The following is a 27,390-nucleotide window of genomic DNA, read 5'->3' on the forward strand; positions in this document are numbered from 1 at the left end:
ACAGTGTGTGGCAATATTTTACCAGGGGTACAGTGTGTGGCAGTATTATACCAGGGGTACAGTGTGTGGCAGTATTATACCAGGGGCACAGTGTGTGGCAGTATCATATTTAGGGGCACAGTGTGTGGCAGTATTATACCAGGAGCACAGTGTGTGGCAGTATTATACCAGGGGTACAGTGTGTGGCAGTATTATACCAGGGGTACAGTGTGTGGTAGTATTATACCAGGGGCACAGTGTGTGGCAGTGTTATAGTTAAAATGCACCACAACTGTGATGCAACCGGACTGAAATTTCGAGGAATCGACAGGATCTTTATGAGCCCACGTGGAGGTGAGTGGAAGAAGATGCTTGCTCAAAGAGAGATTCAATGGATAGTTAGATTGAAAACAATGCAACCAGCTGGCCTCAATGATTATATCAGTTATGTCTCATTTTTACAAACACCATCCACATAAGATTCGCGTCCAACACTCTTAGTCACATGTGTACTTCCCTGGTCCGTCCCATAGTGTCTATTTCTGATTTTATATATTACATTTTTCGATTTTAATTCTGTTTTTATTTTTGTGTCTCTAGCATCATCTCCCATTGGAAGAAACAGCCGTCTGTTCCCATCCCAGCCGCCATCTATGTACCTGTATATTGCTACGTTATACTATCTATTATGCACTTTCCAATGTTCTTATTATCATGCACTTTATTCTATTCTTGCACTTTATCTTACCATTGCAGAGCCATAACCTTGTTGCACTTTAGTACTTTGCTTATATAGTTGTCCTTTATTAGAGCAGCATTATTACCGATGTGTTCACATTGGCATTATAATAAATTTTATATTTATTATTCTTTTTTCCTTTTCATTTTTCAATATAATTTCTTTGGTTCCCATTCATTTTTCCGCACTATTCCCTCAGACCTCACCCATGTTCCCACACATTTGTAATATATATATATATTTTTTTTTTTCAGTCTTACATGCATTTATCTCTTCACACACATTTTTTTATACATATACATCTTGGCACATTCCCATTGGTTTATCACATTCTCCAGTCATTAAGTCCCACCCTTTGTGCTCTCCCATTTCACATTGGCACATTTGGGTTGTTCACCATTCATTTCATTCTTTCACCCATTTATTTATTACCACTCATTATCCATTTCTCCAACCATCACACAATCACAAGGCCTTCATTTCATCATTCACCCAGTGTACACCATTTTTTAGCACTTTTTCCCATCCTACACATTTATCATCAGTATATTTTAAACATTATTACTATTTATTATATACACGTGTATATGTGTACACATATATATACAGTGACCCCCCAACCTATGATGGCCCCGACATACGATAATTTCAACATGCAATGGCCTCTCAGAGGCCATCGCATGTTGAAGGCAGCATCAACATACGATGCCTTTGTATGTCGGGGCCATCGCATAAATGGCTATCCGGCAGTGCAGACTGCTTCAGGTGCCGCCGGATAGCCGTTTACGGTTCTCCGTGTGCTGCGGTGATGGTCTCCTACCTGTCCTCGGGGCTCCGGACCGTCCTCTTCGGGATTCCCTGCATCGCCGGCTCTCTCCATCATCGTTATCACATCGCACTTGTACTTATTCACTCACGGATTTGCACCATGCAATTTATAGAGCGCTCAGATCTGGAATAGCCACACCCCCTGATGAAGCGCATTGGCGCGAAACGTACGTTGGGGTGAGTGTTTGTGGTATATGACTCTGTACTGGTAACTATCTTTTATTACTGCCTGCATCTCTTTATTTATTTATAGGTCATCACTGTTTACATACCTACAATTTAGGCTTTCAGTTGTAATGTGATTTGTCTATATGCTGATGCTTTGGGCTGATGTTTATACCTTAGTCTATACCACTTGGTGTCCATCCAGCCCTGTGCTTTGTGCTCATTCCTCTTTTTTAATGTCCTTTTAATGTTTAAATTGTCAATAAAGTTTGCATATTTTTCATGATCTCTGTGTTACTGTAATGTTTTTTTGGTGATGCATACTGATATACAGTAACCTTTATACCTACATCTTGTATTGGTAATACAGTTGGTGTTAATGAGCATATATACCGTCAATAACGTGGATGCGCGATGGGGACTCAATTCACGTCCAGTTATGCAAATTTATGTATGGGCCGGTTCTCGCAAATTTTTAAGGATGTTGATAACACTATTAAAACTAGGACCCATTTTAAGAAAGTTGATGTAAATAGCTTTTAAAATTATGATAGTTTTCACTTTTCAAAATGGGTGAGAAATGTACCCTTTGGGTAGTATCAGAGGATAAAAAGAACTGTATCCTGGATGGGGATTTTAAAACACAATGTACCGTATTTATCGGGGTATACCACGCACCGGCCTATAACACGCGCCCTCATTTTACCAAGGATATTTGGGTAAAAAGATTTTTACCCAAATATCCTTGGTAAAAGGAGGGTGCGTGTGTGTGCATGCGTATACCCCGATACACCCCCAGGAAAGGCAGGGGGATAGGGGCCGTCGCTGCCCGCTTCTTTCCCCCTGCCTTTCCTGGGGTCTAGAGCCCTGCTGCCGCCGCTTCTCTGCCGCTGGCTATCTGCGCCGGCACCCCATTGCCGGCGCCGATAGCCAGGGGGAGAGAAGCGGCGCCGGCAATGGGGCAGCGGCACCGATAGCCAGGGGGAGAGAAGGGGCAGCGGCACCCATTGCCGGCGCCGCTGCCCCGTTGCCTCCCCCATCCCTGGTTGTATAATTACCTGTTGCCGGGGTCGGGTCCGCGCTGTTTCAGGCCTCTGGTGTGCGTCCCCTGTGTCGTTGCTATGCACTGCACGGCGTGGCGCAATGACGAGTGACGTCATTGCGTCTCGCAGTGCATAGCAAAGACGCATGGGACGCACACCGGAGGCCTGAAGCAGCGCGGACCCGACCCCAGCAACAGGTAATTATACAACCAGGGATGGGGGAGGCAACGGGGCAGCAGCGCCGGCAATGGGTGCCGCTGCCCCTTCTCTCCCCCTGTCTGTCGGCACCTCTTCTCTCCCCCTGGCTATCGGCGCCGGCAATAGGGCAGCGGCACCGATAGCCAGGGGGAGAGAAGGGCCGGCAGCAGGGCTCTAGACCCCAGGACAGGCAGGGGGAGAGAAGCCGGCAGGTCTCTGCACCTACAAAGCCGCTGCAGTTCATTGATTTAAAGCGCCCGCTTTAAATAATTGAACTGCAGCGGCTTATCGGCGTATAACACGCAGGTAGACTTTAGGCTAAAAATACTAGCCTAAAAAGTGCGTGTTATACGCTGATAAATACGGTAATTTATTATACACACATTTTAGGGAAAAGGGTTATCCTAAAAAAAATCCTGGAATCTGCTTTTCGTAAAACTAATACTATGGAACAAGGAGACCTGCTAGTCCTGAAAATAAAAATAAAAGAGAATAAGAATAATGAAAAACATCAATTACTAATTTTAATAGTTTTATCTATCGGATACAAAGTACTTTAAAAATCACTGGCCCATATTAATGCAAGACCCGATTTTTAAAACAGCAGCTTCCCAAATCACCAGCAATGACATACCGGAGTGCAAAGAGCTTGCGGAACTATTTTTCACATGGTCATCTTAAAAAAATAAGAATGAAATGGAAATGGAAAAGGTAGGAACCTTTAAATGCAATAGGTGTCTGTGCTGTAAATGGATCCCTCAGTGCAATTTGAGTAAGATGAAATCCTTCTCCACAGATGAATCTTTCACACAGAGAGAAGTGAACAATTGTTCCTCTACCTATGCCATCTATTTGTCAACATGTATCTGTGGTTTGCAATATATTGACCGTACGGTCCAAACGCCGTGGGCACCAATGAATAAACACAGATACAACATTTGTGCGAAATTCATGCAGCACAGTGTGTCCCAGCATGTTGCTTTGATGGAAATACCGAAGATCTTTCTGTACTAGTGATCGGAACAATTCCAAAGGAGGTCCCCAATAGATTCCGGAGACTAATAAATAGGGAATCATTTTGGATATATAATCTATTGAAAAAAAATATTGTTACATAAGTTATATAGTTTCTTATGAGTGTCATGAGGTGTAATCATGTTCATATGTGTGTATTTTGTCGGTGTTGACATGTAAATGTGTTTGCTTAAGTGAAGTTTTTGTGAATACGCACTATGCCACTTCCAGAGGAGGGTTTATGCCGTCCGGTGTATATTTAACGGTCAAACCATGAAGCTTTTATTGAATCAAAAAGGAATGTACATAAGTACAAGCATTAAACAGAATAAAGTAAGGTCAAGATGACCTACAAAAGTGAACCAAACTAGTGGCGTACATAGAGATAAAGACATGAAATACGCTATCAGATACCATATACAGAAGTAAAAAAACAGTACCATCCCGGGCGGGGACATAAACCTATTTAGTCAATACAAGGACAGGCTATGGCGCATGTCAGGACAATGGGAGGAAGTAAAGCAGGGCTCCCACACCTCCTCAAAACGAGACACTGTGTCCTCCCTAATAGCAGTCAACTTTTCATATAACATTATGGTGTTAATCCTTTGTAAAAACCCCTGAGAAATGTAAAGACTGTTGTTTCCATTGGGATGCAATATGGATTCTGGTGGCCAAGAGAATAAGCTGAACTAAACGGAAAATCTTGAACTTCATTCTGGCAGGTTTCAAGCCCAGTCTCCGGTATATGACATGCAAAAAAATAGAAGTTAAAAGATCGTGTATTCTAGTCCACAAGGAGGACACCACAGGGCACGACCACCACACATGATACATCATGCCCGTCATACCACATGCGCGAAAACACAGAGGAGAGACAAGTGGGTAAATAGTGTGTAATCTGGCGGGGACAAAATAGGTCCTATGAAGCACCTTAAGGGCTGTCTCCATCAGAGACACCTGCCAACTGCCCCGGCTCAAACTTTCGCAACACCCTCTCCATTGTTCAAGGGACAGGGTAGTGCCCAAGTCCCGCTCCCAATCTACCATAAACTTCAGCTTCCCGCCCGGTGGGGGGGCATTTAAATGGGCATACAGTAAAGATAGTAATCCCAGCCTGTCAGGTGAGTATAACATACATGTCTCAAAGAATGTTGGGGAGATCAATGATGGCGTAGGGAGGAGGGCCGTATAGAAGGAAAAAATCTGTCTAATGCGGAGAAACTCAGTGGGGGGCGGGGAGTGTGCAACATAAAATTGAGCCAATGAGTAAAGCTGTCGTCGTTGGGTAAGGTTGTGAAGACAGAGCAGGTTATTTTGAATCCACCAAGAAAAACTTGTAGAGGAAAGTCCAGGAGGAAAGAGAGGGTTAGAGAGGAAAGGAAGGAGGGGGGAAACGGGGGACTGCAGCAGAAACTTAAAACGTACCTGACGCCAGGGAGACAGCGAATAAAGGACTACCAATGCAGAAGAAGGGAGCAAATCGGATATAGAGCAGGAAGACCACATCAGGGCTCGGTATGAATGAGGGAGCAACAGGGATTCTTCTAATGTCACCCATCGGGGTGCTCCCCGCTGACATTAATAAGGGCCAACTGTTCTAGCCTGGCTGCATAATAGTATTTAAGGAAGTGGGGAACCGATAAGCCACCAACTCTCCGATGATAATGCATCAAGGAGCGGGCTATATGGGGTCGTCTGTGCGCCCAGACATAAGCGAAGACATCCTTCTGGAGTGCCATAATATCGCGTTTAACAATAGGTATAGGTAAAGAGCGGAATAGATACAGCAATCTGGGCAGGATCACCATTTTAACAGCACTTATCCTCTCAACCCAAGAGAGATAGGGGTAGTCCCATTTCGCCATGTCTGAGTGCACAGAGGAGTAAAGGGGAGGGTAATTTTTAGCATACAACTCTTGGAGGGAGGAGGTAAGTTTAACACCCAAGTAAGGAAGACCCGAAGAGGAGTCCTTAAAGCCAAAGTTAAGGGAAATAAGGGCCTTCTGGACATCGGGGACCTGACAATACAAAATTTCAGATTTAGAAGTATTAACTCGGAGGCCAGAGCAAGCCGAAAAAGAGGCAAGGAGAGAGAATAAATTAGGAAGGGATACCAGGGGTTCAGTAATCGTCAGAAGTAAATCGTCTGCAAAAAGCGACGTCTTATACTCTGAGGACGAAATTGTAACTCCTTTTATATCAGGGTTCGCTCTAATTTTGGCCGCTAAGGGCTCCATCACCAAGGTGAATAAGGCCGGGGATAGGGGGCACCCCTGTCGAGTACTGCGAGTAATAGAGATAGGCTGGGGGGAGGTGGAGGGGAGTTTAAGGTAAGCCTGAGGGGAAGAATAGAGATGTGATAATACTTGTGCAAAAGGGCCAGTTATACCAAATTTTGTCAAAACCGCAAACAGGTACCTCCAAGAGACACAATTGAAGGCCTTTTCAATATCTAAAGAGAGTACTGACAAAGGAGAGGAAGTGGCCCTAGACCATTGAATAAGAGAGAGCACCTTTCTAATATTGTCTGGGGTCTGTCGACCGGGGACAAAGCCCACTTGGTCAGCATGAATGAGACTCGGGAGGTAGCTGTTCAGGCGTGAAGCCAAAACAGCTTAAGATCAATATTCAACAACGATATAGGTCTATAGTTCCCCACATTCAAATGATCCCTCTGGGGCTTAGGTAGGACAGTTATGAGGGCGTCCAGTTCCGGTGTATATTTAAATGGATTTTTATCAATGTGCAACCACACTATTTCAGGAACCCAATAAAGCGTTTTGTGTGTTATGCCTCCATTCGCACAATGCGCACAGGTGAGTGCGTTTTTGATCGGGTCCCACCGAGGGGCACGCACCCTGTGCCCTTTTGTATGCACATATACAGTACAGACCAAAAGTTTGGACACACCTTCTCATTCAGAGTTTCCTTTATTTTCATGACTATGAAAATTGTAGATTCACACTGAAGACATCAAAACTATGAATTACCAGATGTGGAATTATATACATAACAAAAAAGTGTGAAACAACTGAAAATATGTCATATTCTAGGTTCTTCAAAGTAGCCACCTTTTGCTTTGATTACTGCTTTGCACACTCTTGGCATTCTCTTGTTGAGATTCAAGAGGTAGTCACCTGAAATGGTTTTTACTTCACAGGTGTGCTGGTGTGGAGGAGGAGGTGTGATGGTGTGGGGTTGCTTTGCCGGTGACACTGTTGGGGATTTAGTAAAAATTGAAGGCATACTGAACCAGCATGGCTACCACAGCATCTTGCAGCGGCATGCTATTCCATCCGTTTTGCGTTTAGTTGGACCATCATTTATTTCTCAACAGGACAATGACCCCAAACACACCTCCAGGCTGTGTAAGGGCTATTTGACCAAGAAGGAGAGTGATGGGGTGCTGCGCCAGATGACCTGGCCTCCACAGTCAGACCTGAACCCAATGAAGGCAAAAGGGCCAACAAGTGCTAAGCATCTCTGGGAACTCCTTCAAGACTGTTGGAAGACCATTTCAGGTGACTACCTCTTGAAGCTCATCAAGAGAATGCCAAGATCGTGCAAAGCAGTAATCAAAGCAAAAGGTGGCTGGAACCTAGAATATGACATATTTTCACACTTTTTTGTTATGTATATAATTCCACATGTGGTAATTCATAGTTTTGATGCCTCCAGTGTGAATCTACAATTTTCATAGTCATGAAAATAAAGAAAACTCTGAATGAGAAGGTGTGTCCAAACTTGTGGTCTGTACTGTATATATGGCATTTAGAGAGTGGACAGTCACTCCTGAGGAATCCACCGTAGCGGGTGACGATACGCATGGAGCGAGGTGCCCCCCTTACTCTGGGTGATGGTGTTCCCTTACTATGTCATTGTTTATTTTCTATAGAACAGGCATAGACAACCTTCGGCACTGCAGATGTTTTGGACTACATCTCCCATGATGCTCTTACAGCCAAAATGCTGACCAAGCATCATGGGATACGTAGTCCAAAACATCTGCAGTGCCAAAGGTTGCCTATGCCTGTTCTATAGCCTGGGTTCATTTACCTCTAGTTGCAGCACGGTCCCTTGAGGTATATGTTTTTCATTGGTTGGAGTACATGCCTCTACTGCTACATGTTTATAGCTTTAGCACTTTTTTGTATTATATCTTGCACTAGACACTTTTCTATTTTTTCTATATGCACTTTATTGTCATTTTTTATGTGTGAGGCTCACAGTGACATTTGTTATTGCTATAGTGGTTGTCTGCAGCTACATGCCTTTTACACCTTGGCTTACATATAATATGCACCTATATGGGACATGCTTCACCTTGTTTTTCACTATTTAGTGAGAGTTAGGTGGTCGGGTGTCTGGATTACATTACTACACCCTGTATTTGTCATGTTTTCAATTGTATGTGTACTTTTCCTTTTTTTGCTATATGTTAATAAGGCTTAAAGGAGATATCCAGTGCTGAAAAATGTATCCCCTATCCTAAGGATAGGGGATAAGTTTCAGATCGTGGGGGTCCGGCCGCTGGGGCCCACCGCGATTTCCTATACAGGGTCCCGGCAGCCTGCGGGAAGGGGGCGTGTTGATCACCGCACGAAGCGGCAGCTTACAACCCCCCTCAATACATCTCTATGGCAGAGCCGGAGCGCAATCTCCAGCTCTGCCATAGCAATGTATTGAGGGAGCGTGTCGGCCGCCGCTTCATGAGGTGGTCAACACGCCCCCTTCCCGCAGGCTGCCGGGACCCAACGGCTGGACCCCCCACGATCTGAAACTTATCCCCTATCCTTAATATAGGGGACGAGTTTTTCAGCACTGGACTACCCCTATAATTTGGCTCGCACCACCCTTAGGCCGCTCACACCGCAGAATTTCTGCACTGAATTCTGAATGAATTTATAGCCAATTCACTTCAATGAAATTCTGCTGTTTGAATTAGACAGCGGAGTAGAATCGATGTGTATTGGCTATAAATTCATGCAGAATTCAGTGCAGAAAATCTGTTGCGTGAACCCGGTCCTAGGGTACGTTCACACGTGCGTATTTTGCTGTAGATTTGCTGCTCAATGAACTCAATCATTGGCCCTCATTTACTATTGCAAACCCGACATGTTTTGTCAGGTTGTGCGCCAGATTCTGTCGCATTGCGCCAGATTTTGCTCCAGAATTGGAAAACCCCCGGTCTAACTCTCCATTTTGCTAAGAAAACCCTGAAAAAGGGGCGTGGCCGTCAGGAAAAGGGGCGTGGTCCCGACATTTTCACAAAAAAAAACTACATATTTACTAAGGTTTCCACATAAAGTGTAAAAAAAGCAAAATGTAGGGAAAGTGGAAAATGTAGGGAAACCTCAGTAAATACCGTGGAAAATAAATTGTAGGGAAATAAAACCCACAAAGAAACCTACACAACACTCTTAGTAAATAAGGGCCAATGGGTATGAAAATCTGTCACAGATCTCCAGTAAAAATATGCGTGCGTTCACACGTGTAGGATATGCTGCATATTTTGAGCTACCGATTCTGCAACCCATTGAAGTTAACGGGTATGCAGCAGATCCTATATGTGTGAACATCCCTTATGGGTCAGATCACACATGCGTCTTTTCTACTACAATTCTACTTCAAAAGACTTTGCTGCCCATTATTGCGGATCTGCAATGAAGTAAAACTAAGGCTGCATTCACATCTCGTTTTTGCAATACGGTTGCCATATCCGGTTTCATTGAAAAGAACGTATCGAACTGTATTGCAAACTGTATATATATATATATATATATATATATATATATATATATATATAGATAGATAGACATATATATATAGACATTTCATTGTAAGCCGTATGCCAACCGTAGCATCAGGTTGTGTACATTTTGCATCATTTATGGGATTATACAGTTTTTAACGGTACATCAAACTGTAGTCTACTACGGTTTTGTGTCCTGGTCAAAAACCGTATCCAACCTGTATACGGTTATTTTAAAATGGAGTTATATGGTAACCGTATGTGCGTACGTTACATCTGGTTTGCACAATTCTGTTTTTCTTTTTTTGGGAAATTCAGAACTTTAAATTGTTCAGAACTATTTAAAATGTTGACAAACATAAAACCGTATCCGTTTTTTTTTTCAAGGAAAATGTATTAGAACATATGCAAACGGACATCTGTTTTCAAACCGTATACGGTTTAAAAACGTGAGAAGGCATATACGGTTGCATAAATTTTTTTGTACATAAACGGGATATGGGACCCGTATTGCAAAAATACGTCTATGAGCCGAGCCTCCGGTCGGCTGCGTTTTCGGTCGTATGCAGTTTCCGTAGGCAAAATCGTAGGGAGACCGGAGGCTGCAGTTCACTCTCATAGACATGTATTAAATACGATTGCCGTATACGACTGAGTGCGGCGCCGCGATTCCTCCCGCCGTTAAAATTTAGAGAGAACCCGGTTAACACAACTAGCACAAGGAATTTTAATCTGATATTGACAATTTAGAGAGGACGCCCGGAATGACGATCACAGGCAATCCCGTTAACAAAAATTATGCTTCCGAAATCTCTTGATATCGATTCCGCACCACCGTCCCCAATGCAGGGAACAGTAATGTGCTAGACACAGCACAAGCCCTTTTTAACGATAAACTCCGCCACCTAGAGGTCAAGCTTCACGGCATACCATTCGAACTCAGGGCGAGAAACCTGTATACAATACAATACAATACAACTATTATCTATATATTCGTGATTTAAAAGTGTGAATAAATAAATGATTTATGGGCTTTTAGAAAACTATATAATAGCATTTAAAGTTCTTATCACTGAATATTGCCGCTATTCAAATATATGGAAATCGTGGAGCATCATGGGAAACAGGCAGGCAAATCCCATAAGGCGGGGTCGTGTTTGTTCATGTTTACAAAGGAATGACGTAGTTCGGATCTGGCGTCCGTCATTGGCAGGTAGTAATAATATGTTATTACTATGCAAATTAGGCTCTTTTTGCATGCAAGTTATTCTATGTGTATATAAAGTTATTGTAGTAAAAAAAAAAAAAAGTGGGAAGGCTTCTAAAGTTAGTAATCACCACGCATGCGCGGGTAGCCTAGCGAGTGACGTACTTCCGGTCGGTGAGAAAGCGGAGTAGGTGAGAACGCGCTGTGTGGTGTGTTACTGTCCAGCTTCTGTGAGGGGTAATACGCGGATGTCTGCACGCTGCTCTCTAGTCTGCTCGCCCCCTGTAGCTTGTGGTGGATGCTGAGGGTAGTAGTGCAGTTTATAAAAGTCCTTCTGGTCGGTGTGCTGGAGTGGTTCCTGCGGCTTTTGTAAAAGGAATAAAGTTTCTTTTATGGAAGAAAATGGCGCCTGTTTTCCTGTAGTGGAGTATTAAGAGGGGATCCTGTGCGGAGCAGATAGCTGGGGACACCGTAGTGATGTAACCTGTTCATATACGAGGTAATGTTCGGGGAAAATACCTACACCAGTGATTCCCAACCAGGGTGCCTCCAGCTGTTGCAAAACTACAACTCCCAGCATGCCCGGACAGCCGAAGGCTGTCCGGGCATGCTGGGAGTTGTAGTTTTGCAACAGCTGGAGGCACCCTGGTTGGGAAACACTTACCTAGACTGTAGTGCTTCTTCCAGGACCCTGTTCACACTGTACAGCAGAGCACCCTGCAGCTTTTCTGTAGCAGAGAATCCACAGCATCCCCATAACAGATCCACAACCATAGATTTAACATCTGTTGGGTTTGTTTTGGTGCAGATTTTCTGCAGCATACCAGCCCTGTGTGAATATCCCCTTGGCAGTGTGTAGTATCACCCCCATCGCTGATGTTTCCCCCTGTTCTCTGTGCATCTCTTGCTCACACGCACATAACCTTCCACAATTTGTGTTGTTATCGTCCACAGAAGGCCGGTGACCATGACGTGTGTGCTCAGCGGTCCCACCGCCGTGTGCGATGTCATTACAGAGCTAGATGCTCAGCTGGCTGTAAGTAAGAAGCGTGTGAGCATGAGCCCCACCGTATAGTGATACCTGGTATCTCTATGCCAAACAGCCTGATTAACTCCCGCAGTGCTGTCATGTGTGTTTACTAAAATCTACAGGCTTCCTTCAGTCTTCTAGCTTTAGGTCAGTTTTACCGGAGAAAGGCTGCATTCACACCACGTTTTTGCGTTTTCGTTTTCTATGTGAAAACTATTGAAAAGGATATGATTGACTCTCCATTGAAAACCGTATGCAAAAAGATGCATCAGGTTGTGTCCGTTTTGCATCCAGTACAGTTTTGTCAGTTTTTTTCCTGTACCCAAAACCGTAGTCTACCACGGTTTTTTATCCAGGTTAAAAACTGTATTAAACCGTATACGTTTTTTTTAACATGGAGTCAATGGGAACCGTACAGAACTGTATGTGCATACGGTTTTTTGACTTTGCACAGTTTTTTTTCTTGGAATTTAAATCAAACAAGTGAAACTTTATTCAAAATGGAGTGAAAAGTTAAAAACTTATACATTTTTTTCTTTAAAAAACGGATGCAACCGGACATCATTTTTCAAACCGTATATGGTTTTTAAATGTATACGGGTTAAAATTTGTATACAGATTTTCATACAGTTTAGTCAGGTTTTGAGAAATCCCTTTTTCAAACCTGATATAGGAACTGTATTGCACAAACGTGGTGTGAATGCACCCTTATATGGATGCAGTCCCTGCCTAACCAGAACTGACGGCACCGTAGATCATGTGCTTAGACCTGCGGTCAGGTTGGACTTATGTCTGTATTACTTACATGGTCTTCATTTGATTTTAGTTGAAACTGGCCTATAGCAGGTTCAAATTGCACACAAGCTGGGGAACCTGTTACTATAGAACCAAGGTGTATGGGGAGCAGAGTACCATACAGCACTGAACATTGTCCCTCATGCTGTGTTAGGGCAATTCCGCGGTGTGAACTTTAACATTAGTATGAAGGGGTTTCCGCGAGACCCGTTCACACTGCGTAATTTCAGCGGCGGACATTTCCGCCGTTGAAAGTGTTCCGCGCAAAGAAAGAACATGTTCATTCTTTGTGCGGAATACGCGAGCGGACCATAGCCGTCAATGGTGACGGCTCAGTGCCCCGCGGCCCTAGCACCGTAGTACCTTCGGCAGCGGCCGCCAGGCGGGATCTCCGCACGTGGAGTTCAGCCGCGAGAATTCCGTAGTACCCATTAATGCACAGATGATTTAACTAGAATTGGAAGATTCTCTCAGTAGTAAGGCACATATATGGATTTCAACCTCCATCATATCTCCCATAATATAAAGCTATCAGTCATGAATGTGGCATTGTTCACACAGTTCCATTTCATCAGGTTTCTGTTCTTTAGTCGTGTAGTAGAGTTAGATTCCTAGTTTTTCTTCCCATTGGCACCTGATTGATCCCACTATAAATCAGTAGGATTAGTTACTTAGCGGATCCTTAGAAATTGATGCCATTGTAAACCAACTAAACTGGCCTTCCTGCATTGCAGCTTAGGCCCCTTACACACTGCTGTTGCTCCCTGTTGAGAATGGCCGTCAAAGCTATGAATAGCGGGAGAAAAAGAAGGTACATGCAGGTATTTTTCTCCTGCTATTCTGCCTGGCTCTCCTGGCGGCCATCACACTGCCGTGCACAACAGTGGAAAAGAAGCCTTAGGGTGCATGCACACCACGTTTTTGCTATATAGTTCCCATATAAGGTTTCAAGTTAAAAACCTTACGGAACCGTATAGCAAACAGTATGCATTGATTTAACATTGAAAACCGTATGTCAAACACATCATCCTGTTTAGTCCGTTTTGCGTCTTATACACATTTGTCCATTTATTTTTATTTTTTTACCTGTACCCAAAACCGTAGACGAACACGTTTTTTGGTCTGGATGGAAAACCGTATTAAACCGTATACAGGTTTTTTTTTAACATGGGAGTCAATGGGAACCGTATGTTCCATCTGGTTTGCACCATACAGTTTTTGAATTTGCGGGTGTTTTTTTTTTTTTTTTTTTCTTGGAATTTCAATCAAACAAGTGAAACTTTATTCAAAATGGAGTGAAAAGTTAAAAACATTTATAGTTTTTTGTTAAAAATGGATGCAACCAGACATCATCTTTCAAACCGTATACGTTTTTTAACCATATATGGGTTGAAATTTATACACATGTTTTAATACAGTTTAGTCAGGTTTTGAGAAATCCGTTTCTCATCGAAAACCTGATGCGGGAACCGTGTTGCAAAAACGTGGTGTGCTTGCACCCTTATAGTCATTTGAATTATACATGAGATACATCATCATCGTCAGTCTGTATAAGAGAGGGAAAAATGATAATCTATTTAGTCAAACAGTTTAGCAGTCTGCCATCTTATTCTGGGGTATAGGCACCTTTCTTTTACTCCTCTGGGCAGTCAGGACATATAAGCGGGTTACTAGCGGATCATGGGAGTGACAGAAGAGCTTCACTAGAGCATGAAGACTGCTCGGAATCTGGAGAGGGCAAAGGGAAAAACAAACCTTCACATTTCAGTCATTTACTAGAAAGCCTCAGACTTCCCAACACATTCTATGCGGGGCCATGGTATGTACAAGGAACATGCTGTGCACCTACTGAAGGTATTAGGTATATTTAAAGGCAGCACATTTGTTGCATAAGTTTCTTTCATTAATTTGAGAAAGAGGCTTGCGGAAGTCTATTAAATGGTGTGCAACTGAATTTTAGCCCCCCCAAACAAAGTATGTACTGTACTACTGTTACTAGTATAAAAAGTGCTAGAGCTTGAATCTCTTTGTAATGTTTAAGCTTAAAATCTAATCTTTAAAATGATACAAGGCAGAGCATGAAATATTTCACTTCTGTGTTTATGGCAGGGGGAGCAGCAATTGGCTTAAAAGGGTTGTCCTGGGGATGCGCCACAGCTGCTATTCTGATCCCTCCTGGTCCCCATTCAACACTGCCGCCTCCTGGTTCCTGAGCAGGCAGTTCCTGCAGAGATGACCTGTCACGGAAACCAGAAAGGGGAGGTGACCAGGAGGCATCAGGGGTGTCGGAATCAGAGTAGGTGAATTTGACTTATTTTTAATGCGCACCCCAATCATATGTAAAAATGTTATGTCCCTGGACAACCCCTTTAAAGGGGTACTCTGGTGGAAAACTTTTTTTATTTTTTTTATATCAACTGGTGCCAGAAAGTGAAACAGATTTGTAAATTATCCAAGAACAAAGAAAGATGGATGCACTCACCACTCCAAAGACGTAAGAAAAGGATTTTATTCGGACATCAGTTGCAGAGACGCTACAAGAAGCGTATAGGACAGGGGTGCAGGAAGCCGCCAGCATTCAGGTTACAGCCGTTTCACCCACGCATGCTGGCTTCTTCAGACCACAGATTTGTAAATTACCTCTATTAAAAAAAATCTTAATCCTTCCAGTACTTATTAGCTGCTAAATACCACAGAGGAAATTTTTTCTTTTTGGAACACAGTGCTCTCTGCTGACATCATAGGTAGGAGGAATTCACAGAAGATACGGAAGCTCTCCCTGTGCTAACCGGTGGTCGATATCAAGATGCACAATAGCGAATTAGGCACAAGGTAATTTAACAATATTTATTATACACAACGCGTTTCTGGGCTGGGTCAGCCCAGAAACTCGTTGCGTATAATAAATATTGTTAAATTACCTTGTGCCTAATTAGCTATTGTGCATCTTGATATTGACCACCGGTTAGCGCAGGGAGAGCTTCCGTATCTTCTGTGAATTCCTCCTACCTATTGTTACACACCAACCGGTGTGGGAAGCCTGCAGCAACTGGAACACTTATATGCCTTCATGAGTGTTGTGCCTCTAATTTACACTAACCGATTACAATTATCTTGTGATCTCGGGTCCCGCACAAGGAGCGCTTTTGTGTTTTTTCAGCTCTGCTGACATCATGACCACAGTGTTCTCTGCTGACATAATGACCACAGTGTTCTCTGCTGACATCATGACCACAGTGTTCTCTGCTGACATCATGACCACAGTGTTCTCTGCTGACATCATGACCACAGTGTTCTCTGCTGACATCATGACCACAGTGTTCTCTGCTGACATCATGACCACAGTGTTCTCTGCTGACATCATGACCACAGTGTTCTCTGCTGACATCATGACCACAGTGTTCTCTGCTGACATCATGACCACAGTGTTCTCTGCTGACATCATGACCACAGTGTTCTCTGCTGACATCATGACCACAGTGTTCTCTGCTGACATCATGACCACAGTGTTCTCTGCTGACATCATGACCACAGTGTTCTCTGCTGACATCATGACCACAGTGTTCTCTGCTGACATCATGACCACAGTGTTCTCTGCTGACATCTCTGTCCAGAGCAGTATATGTTTGCTATGGGGATTTTCTCCTACTCTGGACAGTTCTTATAATGGACAGAGATGTCAGCAGAGAGCACTGTGCTCGTGATTCAGCAGTGAGATCTGTGTTCCAAAAAGAAAATAATTTTCTCTGTAGTATTCAGCAGCTAATAAGTACTGGAAGGATTAAGATTTTTTTAATAGAAGTAATTTACAAATCTGTTTAACTTTCTGGCACCAGTTGATAAAAAAAAAAAAGTTTTCTACCGGAGTACCCCTTTAAGGAAGACACTACCTGTTCCCTGGGGAATGGGTGGGAGAATACTAGGTCTTTTCTTCATGTCCTGACAGGGTTGCAGTAACAATACATTGAAGAGGAATCCATGGACACCCTTCCCACCATTGCACATTTAGCATAATAAATGTTCATTATTACAGCTTCATGTTCTCCTGTGTCGACCTCGTTCAGTACCTGCACAACGTTAGTTCTCGGAATGCTGGTAGTTCCCCAGGCTGACATTCTGGGGTATCACCCATCAGGGACCTGACTCAAGAGTCACTGAAAAAATACTTTGTAGAACCTGGTCACATATTTAATATAAACTGACAAAGGAGTTTTTAGCCATCCCGTGTGCATGCGTCCAAAAAGTGGTCTCCTATAACCGAACACAAGTGAGTGGATGCGAGTGGTGTGACTACATTGTAAAATAATTTGTGTCAGAGCCCTGCCTTTACATTGTGGTCTACAACTAGCGCTCATCTATGGTGATGCCCACTTGTGCATAGTATAAGGCTGCCTTTTGTGTGTCCCTCACGGAGACCTGTGTATTGTAAGATAGACTGGGAGGAAAACCTGTGTAGAGAGAGTGCAGAGCAGTTGTCATAGCAACCAATTAGATTACTTTTTTATTTAAAAAAATGCCTCTGAAAAATGAGACCTAATATGGATATGATCACCTGCACCACTCTTTCTCCACACAGGTTCTGATAAATCTCTCAGGAGGGCAGCGCCTAGCGTAATTCTTTGTAGGAAAATCCCAGGGATCCCCAGTATAGGTGTTGTGCTGACCTTGCTGGATAATTGTATTCATGCACGTAACCCCTCCGTATGGGGTACAGACATATGGATCTCAAGCTGCCGCCTGCAAACTGTAGGACCGATCAGTAATCGTGGATAAGTAGAGGCAAGAAAAAGTGCCTTTGCACTGGCGCTGCTGTCGTGCGATCCGCATCAGATTCCGTAGGCACGGGAATAGTTCATAAAATGGTTTTATTGTTACATTAAAACATAGGACACAATGCTAAACGTGTTTCGGGAATATGGTTTCCCTTTCTCAATTGCTAAAAATGGGCTGTCTACATATTTCTATATTTCTACCACCTTGATCCTCCTACCCTATCCTCTCTATTTCTCTTCTTATTCCCCCCCCCCCCCTTTCCCTATTGGCTCTGTGATTGTTTGTCTGTGTTCCCTTTTGTTCCATCCTCCTTCCCCCTCCCTCAGTCCCCCCCCCTTCCTCTGTTGTGGCCCTCTGGGCCTGTTTGATTCAACATTAAGGTTTCTTATGATCCGGGGGGCTTGTTTAACTTGAATTGCTTTTATGAGCTTATCATGGCTCCCTTTATGTTCCACAGAAATGTCATTTTCTGACCACTACTGGGTCTCGGCCCTTTGTAATGTCATAGGCCTGTTTTATTTTTGGATTGATTTTGTATACATGAAAAATCTTTAATAAAAATTTACAGTTAAAAAAAAAAAAACTGCAAGAACAGATCACTTTGAGTCCATTGTGGTTCCCACATTTTGACAGCATAAGAGAATTTTATTTCTCCTTTCTCCGTCAATTGCTGTTGTTTCTTAATATAATATTAAGCATTTTCTCTACTATAGAGCTTTACTTTCAAGCTGTTTCCAGCAAACCTTATACATGACAAGCGTTCTTTTCTCACTGGGTATAGATTGAGTATAATGGAGAATGATAAGTGTCAGTCATATATACATATATATTCATCCCATTCTAAATGAGGGGCAACATACACACAAAAGTCCCTTATTCTACTTGGCTTTGTGCACATTTACAGTCAGACATATAGATGTTGCGTTACACTAGTTAGGTAGTGCAATGCCTTAAGCTACCTGCTTTATACAAGTAGAAAGTCCATAAGTCTTACCCCTTTTAATCACATTAAAGCTTCTAGGGCCTGGGCCCCATACCCCTAAGCAACGCGCAGACGTATCCCGCCTGGGTGAGCTAAGAGGGAAGGCGCTCCAGATTATGAACCAGTTCGGAGCATCCACGCTCATCAACCTTTCCAGCTTTTCCTCTCCCACCACCATGTCTGCCTCTAGCACTGTGAAGCAGGAGCCAACCATGGCCAACAGTACTCCAGGCACCAAAGTATCTGGAACAGCGGCAGGAGGAGGACGTGCAAGTCCGGATGCTAACCAGGTAAGTCTGTGATCCCTTCACGTGCTCAAAAACTGGCTATTTTATATAATATATACATTTTTTTGAATTTTTTTTTTTAAATCCCAAATAATTGTACTGCTGCCCCAACTTGTGTTATATGAACCTTTCTGAAAACCCTGATAAATATTGACTGCTGTGTAGCTCCAGGATCCTTCTTTTGTTTTTGGAATGACTCTTATTGGTCTGATGCCACATACTGCTCTGAATATCACCGTTCTCTTTGACAGAAGGCATCCACCTAAGGGGCCGTTAGCTTCTGCTGGTCATGATGTATTCTGCTCTTTTGCTATTACTCATGTTTATAGACTCAATGAGAGGTTGTTAAAGGAGCACTCTGTTTGGTTTTGATTTTTTTGCCCGTATAAGGCTGGGTTCACACTACGTTTTTGCCATACTGTTTTCAAGAAAACCGTATGGCAAAAAACTGATGGAACAGTATGGGAAAAAGTAAACCGTATGCGTTTTTAAACAGTATACTGTTTTTAAAAGTGCATACAGTTCTGTCCGTTTTTATAGAAAAAAAACCCATACGTTTTTGAAAATTTTGTCCATTTTTAAACGGAGGGGTCTTGGGTGGGGACTTTAGGATTCAAACGCGCATGTGCAAAGTAAAAGCTAAGTACTAGCCAATAATTCAATCATTTTAATAACAAGTTCAATAATTGGTTATTCTCAGAGCAACTTAAATGACACATTTCATGCTTTGTGCATATTTGTGTATGTACAAATGTCTCCGAGGGATATCTATTCATTACAAATATCTGCCGCTCTTGTGCTTGACAGGATGGGTGGGATTGTATAATTTCATGTAAATAAAGGTAAAATAATATGGCCTGGATACTCAAGAACAGAGCATTTATGTTCCATCTGTGTTACCCTTTGTCTTTATTGACATGTTTAATAAAATTTCCTCTCCTTATGTTTCCTGTTAGGTTCTATCTAAAAAGAAGCTCCATGATTTGGTGAGAGAAGTGGATCCAAATGAACAGTTAGATGAGGATGTGGAAGAGGTAAGGCAAGGGAAAAAACTATGGTCAATCGTTCTGGGGATTTACAAAGACTGACGTTTTAACACTCCAGTCTCTAGTCAAATCCCGCTGATGTTAGATTTGCCTGATCTCTAAGGAGACACGTGCCTCTTAATAAATAAATTTGGTTCTTACAGAGGCCACACCCCTTTCACCAAGCCCCACACACTTTTTAATGTCTGAAACCCCTTTTGATGTCTGAAAATACGGTAGGTGTAAAAACTTGATACATTCTCCCTTAATTTCTTCTGTTGCAGATGCTTCTTCAGATCGCAGATGATTTCATTGAGAGTGTAGTATCTGCAGCCTGCCAGCTGGCCCGACACCGTAAATCCAACACACTTGAGGTTAAAGACGTTCAGCTGCATCTAGGTACCTTCATTTTAACTATCCAGTGTCTGTTTATTTCTAATTCTACCACTGAGAGGCATGAGATATATATATATATATATATATATATATATATATATATATTTGCAAAAGAAACCCTGAGTTTGAAGAAAGAGCACATAAAAATCTAGAATATACAGTGGGAGAAGAGATTTTTTTTTTTTTTTTTTTTTTTTTTATAGAGAGTTGTAGTTCATTGTGGTATTTACTATTTTTAGGCTTGTGATGTGTGGCAGTTTTTGTTTGGTGAAAATACACCGAAATTCAGCCACATCTGCATTGGTAAATCTGAGCCAATATATTAATATTTCACCAATTTTTATTTTTTTACGTGACTGATTTTCTTTAACCCCATAATGACCTATGATATTTATTTTTTGCCATGGAGCTGGCTTGGGACTCAAGCCCACTCTATACCCAGTGGTTCCTTTCTGCTATCAGCATCTGAGGGCTGCTGCTAATAGCAGACATCAGCAATCTCCAATGCTCCCTGTTTAACTGTGTAAATGCTGCTATCAAATTTTCTGCTTTCCATTAGTGGTTTGAAACAGCTCCCTGCAATGCAATTGTGGGGAGCCAATCCATTATCATGGCAGTTACCAAGAAATGTTTTAAAAAGATATAATTAAATCCCTCCCATATGAAAAATTCTAATCACTCTCTTCCCATTTTCCCCCCCAAAAAAAAGCCTGTTAACAAAAATAAATCTATTTGGTTAACCCCTTACCGAGGAGTGCCGTAAATGTACGTCCTGGTGACGTGGTACTTAACGCACCAGGACGTACATTTACGTCCTAAGCATAACCTCGGGCATCGGTGCGATGCCCGAATCATGCACGGCAGGTCCCGGCTGCTGATCGCAGCCAGGGACCCACCGGTAATGGCGGAGATCCGCGGATGTCCGCCATTAACCCCTCAGATGCCGTGATCAATACAGATCACGGCATCTGCAGCATCGTGGTCACTTAAATGGATGATCGGATCGCCCGCAGCGCTGCTGCGGCGATCCGATCATCCAGCATGGCAGACGGAGGTCCCCTCACCTGTCTCCGCTGCCTTTCGGGAGTCTTCTGCTCTGATCTGCCTTCCCGCAGACCAGAGCAGAAGATGACCGATAACCATGATCAGTGCTGTGTCCTATACATAGCACTAAACAGGATTAGCAATCGAATGATTGCTATAAATAGTTCCCTATGGGGACTATTAAAGTGTAAAAATAAAAGTAAAAAAATAAAGTAAAAAAAATTTAAAAAACCCTCCCCCAATAAAAACGTAAATTGTCACATTTTCCCTATTTCACCCCCAAAGTGTGTTAAAAAAAAAGTCCAAAATAGCTGCTTTTTTATAACCTTTTATTCCCAAAAAAATTTATAAAAAATGTATTAAGTTTTATATAAGCAAATATGGTATCAATAAAAACTACAGATCACGGCGCAAAAAATTAGCCCTCATACCGCTGCTTATACGGAAAAATGAAAAAGTTATAGGCCTTCAAAATAGGGGGATTTTAAACGTATTAATTTGGTTAAAAAGTTTGTGATTTTTTTTTAAGCGCAACAGTAATAGAAAAGTAGGTTATCATGGGTATCATTTTAATCGTATTGACCCAAAGAATAAAGAACGTCATTTCTACTGTAAATTGTACGGCGTGAAAACGAAACCTTCCAAAATTAGCAAAATTGCGGTTTTCTTTTTAATTTCCCCACACAAATAGTATTTTTTGGTTGCGCCATACATTTTATGGTAGTGAGTGATGGTATTACAACGGACAACTGGTCACGCAAAAAACAAGTCCTCATACTAGTCTGTGGATGAAAATATAAGAGTTATGATTTTTTGAAGGCGAGGAGGAAAAATCGAAAACGTAAAAATAAAATTGTCTGCGTCCTTAAGGCCCAAGTGGGTTGCGTCCTTAAGGGGTTAAAAAAACACACATTAGAATTGCAATTTTTTTTTTTTCATCACATTCTGAATTTTTTTTTATAAAAAGCTATCAAAAGTCCCATCCACCCCAAAATGACGACAATAAAAATCTACAGATCTCAACACAAAAAATGAGCCCTAAAACTTTTCCATAGATGGGGAAACTAAAAAAAAAAGCTCAGGATATGGCAATGAAAACTATACAAATTGGGTATTATTGTAATTGTATCTACCTGACAAATACAGATAACATGTCAGTGAATGGCGTTAAAACAAAACACCCCTCCCCCCCCCCCCCCCCCCCAAATTAGCAAAACAGCATTTTTTCTTTCTATTCTATCTCACAAACAATGTTTTATTGTTTTGTAGTATATTTTATGTCCCGCTAATATGTCTGTAGATGGAAAAAGACAAACGCAAGAACGGCAATCCAGCGTGGGTCAGTAGAAAATCCAGATTTTATTAACTCACGGTAAAAACGGTACAAACAACCAGCAGGCCAGACGCGTTTCAGGCGCATGAAGGGCGCATGCGCCTGAAACGCGGCTGATCTGCTGGTTGTTTGTACCGTTTTTACCGTGAGTTAATAAAATCTGGATTTTCTACTGACCCACGCTGGATTGCCGTTCTTGCGTTGGGATTTGTGTGCACCAGGCTGGGTGCGAATCCGTGTCGAGGGTGTACGGGTGGAGTGAGCTGGATTACATTGCCTACATACTTCTCAAGATGGAGAAAGACACATGGCTCTTCAAATGCAAGGATGAAAAATAGCTGTGTCCTCAAGGCCTAAACAGGCTGTGTCCTTAAAGGGGCACTCCACTGGAATTTTTTTTTTTTTTTATCAACTGGTGTCAGAAAGTTAAACAGATTTGTAAATTACTTCTATTAAAAAAATCTTAGTCCTTCCAGTACTTATTAGCTGCTGTATGATGCACAGGAAGTTCTTTTTCTTTTTAAATTTATTTTCTGTCTGACTACAGTGCTCTCTGCTGACACCTCTATCCATGTCAGGAACTGTCCAGAGCAGTATACAGTCATGGTCGTAAATGTTTGCACCCCTGAAAATTTTCAAGAAAATGAAGTATTTCTTACAGAAAAGGATTGCAGTAACACGTTTTTCTATACAAGTTTATTCCCTTTGTGTGTATTGGAACTAAACCAAAAAAGGAATAAAATAAGCAAATTGGACATAATGTCACACCAAACTCCAAAAATGGGCTGGACAAAATAATTGGCACCCTTTCAAAATTGTGGATAAATAAGATTGTTTCAAGCATGTGATGCTCCTTTAAATTCACCTGGGGCAAGTAACAGGTGCGGGCAATATAAAAATCACACCTGAAAGCAGATAAAAAGGAGAGAAGTTCACTTAGTCTTTGCATTGTGTGTCTGTGTATTGAACAACATTATCTAGAGATGAATTCTGAAGAGAACTGTCTGAGGACTTGAGAACCAAAATTGTTGAAAAATATCAACAATCTCAAGGTTACAAGTCCATCTCCAGAGATCTAGATTTGCCTTTGTCCACAGTGCGCAACATTATCAAGAAGTTTGCAACCCATGGCACTGTAGCTAATCTCCATGGGTGTGGACAGAAGAGAAAAATTTATGAAAGGTGTCAATGCAGGATAGTCCGGAGTGTGGATAAGCAGCCCCAAACAAGTTCCAAAGATATTCAAGCTGTCCTGCAGGCTCAGGAAGCATCAGTGTCCGTGCCAACTATCCATAGACATTTAAATGAAATGAAACGCTATGGCAGGAAACCCAGTAGGACCCCACTGCTGAAACAGAGACATAAAATAGCAAGACTACATTTTGCCAAAATGAACTTGAGTAAGCCAAAATCCTTCTGGGAAAACCACTTGTGGACAGATGAGACCAAGATAGCGCTTTTTGGTAAGGCACATCATTCTACTGTTTACCGAAAACAAAATGAGGCCTACAAAGAAAAGAACAAGGTACCTACAGTGAAATATGGTGGAGGTTCAATGATGTTTTGGGGTTGTTTTGCTGCCTCTGGCACTGGGTGCCTTGAATGTGTGCAAGGAATCATGAAATCTGAGGATTACCAATGGATTTTGGGTCACACTGTACAGCCCAGTGTCAGAAAGCTGGGTTTGCGTCCGAGATCTTGGGTCTTCCAGCAGGACAATGACCTCAAACATACAGCAAAAAGCACCCAGAAATGGATGGCAACAAAGCACTGGAGAGTTCTGAAGTGGTCAGCAATGAGTCCAGATCTAAATCCCATTGAACACCTGTGGAGAGATCTTAAAATTGCTTTTGGGAAAAGTTGCCCTTCTAATAAGAGAGACCTGGAGCAGTTTGCAAAGGAAGAGTTTTCCAACATTCCGGCTGAGAGGTGTAAGAAGCTTAATGATGGTTATAGGAAGCGACTGATTTCAGTTATTTTTTCCAAAAGGTGTGCAACCAATTATTAAGTTACGGGTGCCATTAATTTTGTCCAGACCATTATTTTTTACTTTCGGAAAAAAATCATAACTATATGCCGGAAAATGTATACGTTTAAAATTGTCCTCTTCTGACCCCTATAACTTTTTTATTGTTCCATGTACGGGGCAGTATGAGTGCTCATTTTTTGCGCCGTGATCTGAAGTTTTTATCGGTACCATTTTTGTTTTGATCTGACTTTTTGATCGCTTTTATGAATTTTTTTTACGCTATAAAAGTGACCAAAAATACGCTATTTTGGACCTTGGAATTTTTTTGCACGTACGCCATTGATCGTGCAGTTAAATTAACGATATATTTTCATAGTTCAGAAATTTACGCACGCGGCGATACCACATGTTCATTTTTATTTACACAGGTTTTTGGTTTTTTTTATGGGAAAAGGGGGGTGATTTAAACTTTTATTAGGGAAGGGGTTAAATGATCTTTATTAACTTTTTTTTTTTTATTCACTTTTTTTTTTTCTTTGCAGTGTTATAGCTCCCATAGGGGGCTATAACACTGCACACACTGATCTTTTACACAGATCACTGCAAAGCCATAGCTTTGCATTGATCAGTGTTATCGGCAGTTGATTGCTCAAGCCTGGATTTCGGGCTTGCAGCAATCAATCGCTGTTCGGATGCGCAGGAGGGAGATAAGGCACCCTGCTGCTGCGTCCTAGCTGATCGGTACATCGCAATTTTATCGCAATGGGATGCTTTAAAGAGTTAATGCTGGACATCTGTCGGAACGGGGATGTCCGGCATAAGCCACAGGCCTGGCTGCTCATAGCTTCATAACCCTCCTGTGTCGCAAGGGGTTAACCTTCTAGCACCAGTTGATTTAGAAAAGAATATCCGCAGCACACAGGTATCGGTGAAAAAAATCCAAAATGTGATTTATTCCATCAAAGAAACATGAGTGTTCAAGATCTAGTTCTTTAACACTCATGTTTCTTTGATGGAATAAATCACCTTTTGGATTTTTTTCACCGATATCTGTGTGCTGCGGATATTCTTTTTTATTCTACATATGGACCCCTGACCAAGGTCTGGACTCTGCGTGCACCACTGAACACCTTGGATTGGATAGTGCTGTTTTCCAATTTTTTACCAGTTGATTAAAATTTTTTTTCCAGTGGAGTACCCCTTTAAGGATAATTTATGTTTCAGATATTGTCTTTGAGGTATCTTGTTTGTGGCAGGCTTTATATTAGATGGCAACCCATGTAACAAGCCTTTTTATCCATTGCTAGTAACAGAAGAGTGCAATACATGACAATAACAATGTCCTTTTAATCTCAGAGAGACAGTGGAATATGTGGATTCCTGGATTTGGATCAGAAGAGATCAGGCCCTATAAAAAGGCGTGTACAACTGAGGCTCACAAACAGGTAAAGTATTAGGTGGCAGCTTTCAGCATCATAAACAGCCATCATATTTAACCACTGACTGGTGAAGTAAACAACATTAAAGGAGATATCATTTACACTGAAAAATATATCCCCTATCCAAAAAATAGTGGATAAGTTTTAGATTGCGATGGGTCCAACCGCTAAGACCCCCAGCAATCTCCTGCACGTTGCCCTGGCTCTCCCTGTGTCCTACAGCAAATGGGCCAGAGGAGCCGTGCCTGCAAAATAAATGTGCACAGCACTACAGCTACATTAACACTGGGTTTATGGCAGTAAACCATTAACAGACCATGCATAAATAATAGTAGTACTTGTAAATCATTGAAAACAAAAGACACATGGATATAGGTGGGAGGACACTTAGGACAGGAGTATGAGTTAGGGTACGTTCACTCGGGCAGATTAGCTGCGGATTTTCCACAGCGTATTTGCTGCCAAAAATCCGCAGCGGATTTTGCTACCATTGACTTCAATGGTTCAGAGGGAAATCTGCAAATCTGCCTCTATTGCACATTTTCTGCTGACCCATTGAAGTCAATGGTAGCAATACATTGCGGAAAATCCTCAGGTTATCCACCCGTGTGAACATACCCTAAGGCAGTTTTATGCACCAACACCTAGGATAGATGTGTTTTTTGTGTAGACACTCACCATAGGTCATTGCCTATTTCCTAATTAAATAATTACATTTTAACAATAATCGGTTCCCCTGTCTTTTGGCCCATGTGTCATAAAACACAACTTCACATTCATGTATGTCCTATATTTTTTAATTCTTAAGCCACATTTAAAAGGGTTGAGTGACATGAGGAAAACATGTTGCTTACAGAGCCAACTTCTGTCTACTTTTTTCTTCATCTTAGCCCTATTTATTTAATTGGGTTCCGATGCAATACCAGGCACAGCCTGTGGACATCAGTGGTGCTGTTTTTGAACAAAGTAGCCATGTTGTCGTATAATAAGACCTCTCTAGCTAAATCTATCCTAAATTTTGAACTATTATCACATCATGAAGTACATGCATGTATAAGGCCATTGACTTTACCTTATTGATACATGCTTTGTCTCTTACAGAGAATGGCTTTAATAAAGAAATCTCAGAAGAAGTAGACTACCCGGCTGTAATACGCACACTCCCAGTTTGACTCCTTCATCCTGCAGGAACTAGTGCAGGCACCACCTCTTCAGAGAAGAGCCTAATTTTGGAGATGAATCCACACATCTAGTAATGGGGACTTGGCTTTATATTAGTCCTGCATTACAAAACCCTCTGGCAGGGAATATGTTAAGCTGTCATTACCTTTTGTATATATAAAAGACAGGGGCTTGTTTGATTAAAGATTATTAATGTTATTCTGACCG

General features: G+C 42.0%; 1 protein-coding gene and 1 non-coding gene across 6 annotated transcripts; one reads left to right on the plus strand and one right to left on the minus strand.

The window, feature by feature from the left end:
- Positions 1-10,472: 10,472 nt before the first annotated feature.
- LOC130359775 (U11 spliceosomal RNA) lies at positions 10,473-10,608 on the minus strand. The gene has a single exon (XR_008890457.1). It is a non-coding gene; the product is annotated as a U11 spliceosomal RNA (small nuclear RNA).
- A 439-nt stretch (positions 10,609-11,047) lies between these two features.
- On the plus strand, positions 11,048-27,388 carry TAF12 (TATA-box binding protein associated factor 12). Of its 5 annotated transcripts, none has more exons than XM_056557365.1 (6): positions 11,048-11,119; positions 18,541-18,798; positions 19,752-19,829; positions 20,105-20,219; positions 25,919-26,007; positions 27,103-27,388. In XM_056557365.1, exons 2-6 carry the CDS (start codon positions 18,625-18,627, stop codon positions 27,136-27,138), a joined length of 492 nt encoding a protein of 163 aa, XP_056413340.1. In that variant the 5' UTR covers positions 11,048-11,119; positions 18,541-18,624; the 3' UTR covers positions 27,139-27,388. The 5 variants fall into 5 exon arrangements, with proteins under 5 accessions (XP_056413340.1, XP_056413343.1, XP_056413342.1 ...); XM_056557368.1 differs by having other exon boundaries at positions 11,106-11,165; XM_056557367.1 differs by lacking the exon at positions 11,048-11,119 and adding an exon at positions 11,243-11,427.
- The last annotated feature ends 2 nt before the right edge of the window (positions 27,389-27,390 follow it).

Source organism: Hyla sarda, chromosome 2 (assembly GCF_029499605.1).
Source record: "Hyla sarda isolate aHylSar1 chromosome 2, aHylSar1.hap1, whole genome shotgun sequence".
Taxonomy (NCBI): Eukaryota; Metazoa; Chordata; class Amphibia; order Anura; family Hylidae; genus Hyla; species Hyla sarda.